Source organism: Mandrillus leucophaeus, unplaced genomic scaffold, assembly GCF_000951045.1.
Source record: "Mandrillus leucophaeus isolate KB7577 unplaced genomic scaffold, Mleu.le_1.0 Scaffold348, whole genome shotgun sequence".
Classification (NCBI taxonomy): Eukaryota; Metazoa; Chordata; class Mammalia; order Primates; family Cercopithecidae; genus Mandrillus; species Mandrillus leucophaeus.
In genome coordinates this window covers 614,366-622,331 of record NW_012103676.1, presented here as the reverse complement: position 1 = coordinate 622,331, position 7,966 = coordinate 614,366, and the positions used below count along the sequence as shown (strand labels likewise).

General features: G+C 47.2%; 1 protein-coding gene across 1 annotated transcript in view; it reads left to right on the top strand.

The window, feature by feature from the left end:
- The window catches only part of ABCC12 (ATP-binding cassette, sub-family C (CFTR/MRP), member 12), an 80,289-nt gene that overhangs the window by 17,472 nt on the left and 54,851 nt on the right, over positions 1 to 7,966 (top strand). Inside the window, exons 2-6 of the mRNA XM_011989148.1 lie at positions 256 to 424; positions 2,668 to 2,823; positions 5,399 to 5,550; positions 5,836 to 6,065; positions 7,422 to 7,595. Of these exons, the coding sequence (XP_011844538.1) occupies positions 306 to 424; positions 2,668 to 2,823; positions 5,399 to 5,550; positions 5,836 to 6,065; positions 7,422 to 7,595 (831 nt within the window). The 5' untranslated portion in view covers positions 256 to 305. The remainder of the gene's footprint in view (positions 1 to 255; positions 425 to 2,667; positions 2,824 to 5,398; positions 5,551 to 5,835; positions 6,066 to 7,421; positions 7,596 to 7,966) is intronic.

Genomic DNA, 7,966 nt, shown 5'->3' with positions numbered 1-7,966 from the left:
AGGGTTTTCTGCTCTCGGCCAACCCAACATGAGAAAAGAGGAACCAAACGGTCCTACTAATAAGAAAGCCTCAGCGTAGTGTTAAGGGACGTAGCAGGTCTTCTGGCTACACTCCCCTACAAATGTGGAAAGCTCATTGGTGAAAACAGTTCTCAGGGGTCAAAGCAAAGGAACTGATCTGGGTAGAGTAGGGGCTGCCTGATCCCAATTAGACATCTTCACCTCTCAATAACCTTTGCCATTTCTCTGCCATAGAGTGAAAGTATCCCCAGGCCAAAACCCCAGGGCTCCAGGCTGCCATCAGGATGGTGGGTGAAGGACCCTACTTTATCTCAGATCTGGGCCAGCGAGGCCGGCGGAGATCCTTTGCAGAGAGATATGACCCCAGCCTGAAGACCATGATCCCAGTGCGACCCTGTGCAAGGTAAGTCAGAAGAAAGATGGAAGGGAGGGCTAGGGCAGGACCTCCAGGAATGTCCATCAGGAGAGTGGGCACTGCTACTGCAACCCATCTGCTGCTCTATCTGCTGGTCCTTTTGTCCATCCACCCATGCACGCATTCATTCATTTATCAACCACTCACTTCCTTGCCTCCTGCTGCCCTTTGGTGAAAAGGAGGCAGTAGCTCAGGTTTAAGGAGAGCTTTTCATGATCTAGGACCTGTCCAAGTGCTTTACAAATATCTTCTCGTTTACTCTTCACAACCACCCTGGAGGTACTGTTACTATCTTTATCTGATAGGTGAGGAAACAGGTACAGAGAGGTTAAGTAACTTGCCTAAGGTTTGCCAGGTAGTTTTTGCTTTGTAACAAACTGTCTCAACACTTAGCAGCTTAAAACAATTGCCACTTATTTAGCTTACAGCTTGATGGGTGACCCATAAAATAAAGCAACGTGGGCTGAGCTCAGCTGGGTGGTTCATTTGGTCTTGAGCAGACTTACTCCTGTACAGCAAGGTGGCTGTGCTGCTGGGGGTGGGCCGGCTGTTGGCTGGGGCAGTGGGGCAACTGGACCCCATGTGTGCTCAACCTCCAGCAGGCTAGCCCAGGCTCAGTCACGCAGTAATGCGGCGGGCTTCCAAGGGAATGAGTGGCAGCACGCAGGGCTTCTTGAGATTCAGGTTTGCAACTGGCACACCACTTTTTTCACTGCATTTTATTGGCCAAAGCAGATCACAAGCCAGCTCAGATTCAAAGTGTGAGGAAACAGACTCGACTAATTGATGGAATGAGCTGCCAGGTCACATTCCAAGGGATTGGGAACAGATGGGGAGAGAAAATGGGGTCATTTTTGTAATCCAGGATAGAAACTCAGGTAGTCTGATTTCTGAGCTCCCATGCTCAACCTTGCAGCATATTGTATTATTGTATATATTATTAGCATTATGCTAACAATAACTTTATGAAATGCTGCCTTTTCTACATGGAATGAGGCTCTGTAGTTTGTTCTCTGAGCAACAGACAGCCAAGTGGCATCTCTATAATAAGTGGACACTGTGCTACCTTCACCCAGCATCTCTGTCTGGGCCAAGGACACACACATTTGAACCCTCCAAGGTGACAAGTGGAGGTTGGAAGGGGAGGACATGGGCTATTATTCCTAGCCCCAGGAGATCTCTAACTGTCCACTTTTTCAACCAGTTTATAATCGCTTTGTGGAGAGGCAATGTGGGGAGGTGCTGAAGGGAATGATAGGATTCTGGAGTCAATAAGCAGTGGGTTTGAACTCCTGTCCCACCACTTTCCAGCAGTAAGACCTTGGGCAAATACTCTAAACTCTCTGTGCCTCGATGTTTTTGTCTATGAAATGGGCATATAATACTACCCTGCCCACCCATCTTACTGAGTTGTTGTGAGAAATATATGAAGTAATGCATGACTGTATCATGAAAGTCACCTTTCAGGGAATTTTTACTATGTGCTGAGCACATAGTACCTTATTCACATGATTTTAGCTTGAATTCTCCCAAAAGCAGGGCCTCAGTCAAGAACTTGGAGGCAAATAGCTTATTTGAGAAGTGATTCCAAGGAGCAAGGAGAAAGATTTAGGGAGAGTGATGCACGGAAGGAGGAAAAGGTAACATGAGGTGTGGCCTCAGTGTCACTGCTGTGATCAGAGGGGCCTGGATACTACTAGGTCCTTCTAGAAAGTGTCCAGTTTTCCACCCAGAGGATGTGAGGTGGACTTCTATACTCCCCTAGTGAAGTTTTGCCCCTGGGAGTATTAATGCCCCGAAAATCTGGGCAGGAGGAGGAGGAAGAGGAGGAGGAAGAAAAGGAAGAGAAGAAGGAAGGGGAGGGGAAAAAAGAAGGAAAAGGAGGAAGGGAAGAAGAAATGAAGAAGGAAGAGGAACAAAAAAAAGGAAGCGATGAGTTTTGAGTATTATTACCTTTGTCTTTAAGACAATTTATTAAAACTTATGTAACTTAATTTTGAATATTGACTGTGTTTAACAACTAACTTGAAAAATTCCTGAAAATTTAACAATTGGCTCTCACTAGCTGGCCCTAGCACATCACGGCTAAAAGGGCTAGTGAACATAATGAATGCAAGTCACAGCTTCTTAGTGCAGCTGTGGCTGTTACTGTAGTTACAAGTTCAATCCAGAGAGAGAGCTGGGGCAATGACCCCAATGCCCAGAACACTGAGCATCTCGTTTGTCTGCAGGTTGGCACCCAACCCGGTGGATGATGCGGGGCTGCTCTCCTTCGCCACATTTTCCTGGCTCACACCGGTGATGGTGAAAGGCTACCGGCAAAGGCTGACCGTGGACACCCTGCCCCCATTGTCGCCATATGACTCATCCGACACCAATGCCAAAAGGTAGCAGGATTTGCTTGGGTCACTGTATCAGTCCATTTTCATACTGCTATGAAGAAATACCCGAGAGTGGGTAATTTATAAAGAAAAAGAGGTTTAAAGGACTCAAAGTTCCATGTAACTGGGGAGGCCTCACAACCATGGTGGAAGGCGAAGGAGGAGTAAAAGGCACGTCTTACATGGTGGCAGGCAAGAGAGTGTGTGCAGAGGAATTGTCCTTTGTAAAACCATCAGATCTCATGAGACTTACTACCACACGAACAGCACAGGAAAATCTGCCCCCATGATTCAGTTACCTCCCACCGGGTCCCTCCCATGACAGGTGGAGATTATGGGAGCTACAATTCAAGATGAGATTTGGGTGGGGACACAGCCAAACTGTATCAGTCACCTCAGGACAGAAGCCCACTCTAAGGAAAGGGTCCCATAAACTCTTTTGTGTACTCCCTAGTTGTATGCTTCACAATTTCCCCAACATGGAAAATGACACCCATGAGTGAGGGTAACCATTCTCTGAGATTCAGGCTGGACTGCATAAACTTCTTGGCCCAAGCTGTGGGGAGGTGGGAATTAGGCAGCATTAGCAGGGAGAGAGGACTCACTGGAGAGCTATGGCCTGAGGCTCAGGACCCTTCTGTCTGAGCTCCAGCTGGTTTGCAGGGGCACTGTATCAAGACAGAGGTGGCTGGAATCTCACTTTGCCCTGTGCTGGTCAGACCCCACCTGACCAGCATGCAGCTTAAGGTGTCAGGTTTTGTTTTACTTTAAACATCATTACTGGACTTTTATATTACAAAATATATTTAGGTTGATCCTAATGAAACTGCCAATATTTGACAATTTTAACTTGTAAAAATGTAAATGTCATTTGTCCAACCTAATTCATATTCATTATAAAAATGTGAAAGCAGCAGAAGTTTAAGCCGTGAAAGGATCTCTCCCATGCTCCTGCTCTACTCCCTGGAGGCAAAGCACTGTGAAAATGTCAGTGTGGCTCTGTCCAGAATTTTCCTACTCTGATTAAACACACCCTGGGCTACCGTCTTCTTCAGATCAGTACCTCTTCTTACCTCACAGGTCATGTTTTATTTTAATCTAAACAAAAAATGAAGCATGCTACATAACTGTTGATCATGTTGCTCTTTTCAGTTAAGAATTTATAAAGGCTTTTCCGTGTTAGGACAAAGACATCAACTTCATTTGTTCCAGCAGCTGCATTGAACTCTGTGGTTCTGATTACATATATAATATGAAGAATGGGGAAGGCCTGGGAGTGTTAGTCATGGCCTCCTAATTGCTTCTAGAATTGTGCTTCTCCTCATTTGTGCCCCGAAGAAATCTCAGCTAGTGGTACATTCAAAAATCTACCTCCTGGAGAAAGTTGCCAGGGAGCTCTGAGGGCAAGGGACTGGACCAGCATCTGTGGAGTGCCGGCTCTCCTCCGTCCTCTCTGGCCAGTACTTCTCCATCTGTTCTTAATGTTTCCTCCCATCTACCCAGTGTCCACTTAGATCCTTGTCTCTCCCATGCCGTGTTATGCTCCTAGGTGATCCCCTCCACTCCAAAGGCTTAAACACCAAACACACACTGACTCCCCCAATAACGTGTCCGTGTCTATCTCCAGGCCACACCCCACTTCCAGATTCTGAAACTGTGTGGCCAGCATCTAATTGGACCGCTGCATTTGGATGCCTCATGAGCATCTTCTATCTAAAGCTGGACTTATTCTTGATCCAGGGCCCCAAACTGACACTATTCCTCTCCTCTTCTGCTTTTCCCCATCTCTGTCTCTATAAATATTCACACAGTTGGCCAAGCCCGAAAACTGGGGTCCATCCTTGAACCTCTTTCTCCTTTCCTCCCACATCTCATTCATCAGTAAGACCTGTTGTCGCTCTCTGTCCACTTTTCTTTAATTCCACTGCCACCTCTCACCTGGAGGCTGACAGTCTCCTGCTGCGGTCTCACACCATCATCCATCACTTTCATAGCAGCCAATTGATCTTTTAGATGTGCAAAATGATCTTGTCACATCAGCTTAAAAATCTGTAATGGCTTCCTTTGCACTTGGAGTGAAACCTAAACTCCTGAAGGCCCTTGAGGTTTTCCCTTCTTGTGAAGTCCCCCAAGGTCCCAAAAGTTCCTGCCTTGCTTCCCACTGTCCCATCAGCCCCTCCCCTTTGTGCACCACACTCCTGTCTCTCTGGCCTTCTTCCAGATCTTTGAAATTAACAACGTCCTCGCTGCACTGAGAAGACTTTTCTCTTGGCCTGTCTGTTGCCTCTGCCTTCTTATAAGAGCTGACACTGTGGCAGAGATGGGTGGTAGGCAGAGGAAAAGAAGGCCTGGCAAGGACCCAGATGCCACAGACATACCAGCTTGTGTCTAGGCATTGACCCCTGCCCTTCCCAAATCCCACCTGCTCAGGAAAAGCAGAAAGCTGAGCCGGTGCTGGAAGGTACCATCGCCAGGGAGGTGGGCTGTGCTGAGCACCCTTGCAAGAACGTGCCCAACAGCATAGCTTCAAACAGCACATAGAAGTGCCAATCCATTTTAAGCTTCCATTTTTTTATCACAGATTTCGAGTCCTTTGGGATGAAGAGGTAGAAAGGGTGGGTCCTGAGAAGGCCTCTCTGAGCCGCGTGGTCTGGAAATTCCAGAGGACGCGCGTGTTGATGGACATCGTGGCCAACATACTGTGCATCATCATGGCAGCCATAGGGCCGGTGAGTGGGGCGGCCCTTCCTCCTCATCTGCTAGGTCCCCAGCCTAGCAAAGAATGCCATTAGTTACTTCCTCTACGAGCTGGTGGGTTTAGTGCATTGTCATTATCTGTGTGCTCCTTGGGGGCGAATTTTCATAAAGTGAATCCTTGTCAAGCACAGCAGCAGCCACCAAAATTAATTAAAAAGTTTGCCTCCTAAAGTCAGCTTGCTGGCATGATCTGAGGCCTCGTATGCCAGCCTCAGTCCTCAGTGGCCCTCTCTTCTCCCCACCATGCTGTTTTACAGACAGTTCTCATTCACCAAATCCTCCAGCAGACCGAGAGCACCTCTGGGAATGTCTGGGTTGGCATCGGCCTTTGCATAGCCCTTTTTGTCACCGAGTTTACCAAAGTCTTCTCCTGGGCCCTTGCCTGGGCCATCAACTACCGCACGGCCATCCGGTTGAAGGTGGCGCTCTCCACCTTGGTTTTTGAAAACCTGGTGTCCTTCAAGACATTGACGCACATCTCTGTTGGCGAGGTAAGCTGGCTCAGAGGAGTTTAATGTTGGAAAATGAGTCCCGAGTAGTTTGAGTGCATGTGAGATGTGGGTCCTGGATGGAGCACCTGCCTTCGTTTTGCTTGTCTGTGACCTCCCCTTCATGTCCCATCTCCTGGCTAAGTGAGGGGTGGAGATGCAAAACACCAGAGGAGTTCCGAGACAGGAGGGCTCGGTTCAGGCTGGAGAATTTGGAGAGACTTCCTAGTTCCAGTGGGAACAGGGCTCAGGGAGACTTAATCCAGTTGCTTTGATGGTCTATGGGGACAGTGGAGCAGTACTGAGCACACTATAGGCGTTTAATACAATGGATTGACTGATGGCTCCAATAATCCCAATTGTGTAGCACAGGGAGTGCCAAAGCCACAATGAAGACCATGCCTGTTGGACTTCAGAGCTGACATTTTCTTGAGCTCTTAATCCTTGGCAATAAAATCCTTAACACTTATCAAAAACAACAAACAAACAAACAAAACACACACAAACAACAACAACAAAAACTCCCTAATCAAGGGAACCCCAGGTGGTGTGGGGTAAGATAAGAGACTTGCTTCTTTCTTACAGTTGCTCTTTTAGCAAGCTCAAAGCATCTAATTATGATTAGATTCAGTTGCATACAGCAAAACGAAAATAACAGTGGATTAAACAAAAGGAATTAATTTCACTCTATGTTAAAGGAATCTAGAAGGGAATAACGCAGGGTTGCCACAGGAGCTTCCAGATCCTCTGCCTTTATCACTATCTTTGCACCTGGCTCTCACCATGGTTCAAAAGTAGATGCTAGAGACCCAGCCATCCCAGCCACGCTTCAGACAGGTGGTAGGAGAAAGAGGAACAGAAGAAGGGGTGCCTTTCAGGTTGAGGTGACTCCCTTTAAGATTTCATCACAAATGTCTCATTCTACACTTTGACTTACATCTCATTTTCCTCAACATGGACACATGGCCACACTCATTCCACAAAGAAGGCTGGGAAATGTAGTCTTTTCTGGGCCCATCTCTTCCCCGAAGAAGTGGAATTGTCTTCACAAGGAAGGCGGAGGTAGAAGGAGGTGGGGGAGATTGTGTAGACAGCTAGCAGTCCCTCCAGCATGCTCCCAGATGGTAACATTACACTTTGTCTTTCTGCATTGAGATGATCAGCCCTACAAGACCGGCCTCTCCAAAGTGGTACCAGAACCCATAAAACTCATCATATTGGTCCCCAGTGACCCCTTCCTGCTTTAGAGCAGTTTTTCTCCTTTCTCCCTAGATCCCCTCGGCCAGTCTGAAAGCCTTCATTTAAAGACATGTTTGACTGACTCTTCCAAAGCCTGAACCCTTGCACTTTTCTTTCCAGGTGCTCAATATACTGTCAAGTGATAGCTATTCCTTGTTTGAAGCTGCCTTGTTTTGTCCCTTGCCAGCCACCATCCCGATCCTAATGGTCTTTTGTGCGGCATACGCCTTTTTCATTCTGGGGCCCACAGCTCTCATCGGGATATCGGTGTATGTCATATTCATCCCCGTCCAGGTAATGGCAGGCTTTTGCGCTTCTAACTGCTTTATATTTGCATTTCACACACTTTCACTGAATCGGGTGGAAGGCTGCATTTCTGGCTCATGAAGCCTGTGCCCCATTTTGTACTCACAGATTTACTTCCTTTGGCACAGGGTAGTTTTTGTTTGTTTGTTTTTTGTTTTGTTTTTATTTAGTGACAAGGCATCGCTCTGTCACCCAGGCTGGAGTGCAGTGGTGCAATCGTAGCTCACTGCAGCCTCAACCTTCTGGGCTCAAGCAATCTTCCTGTCTCAATCCTGCCAACTAGCTGGGACTACAGGTGCATGCCACTGTACCTGGCTAGTTAAAAAAAATAAATTTGTAGAGATAGGGTCTCGCTATGT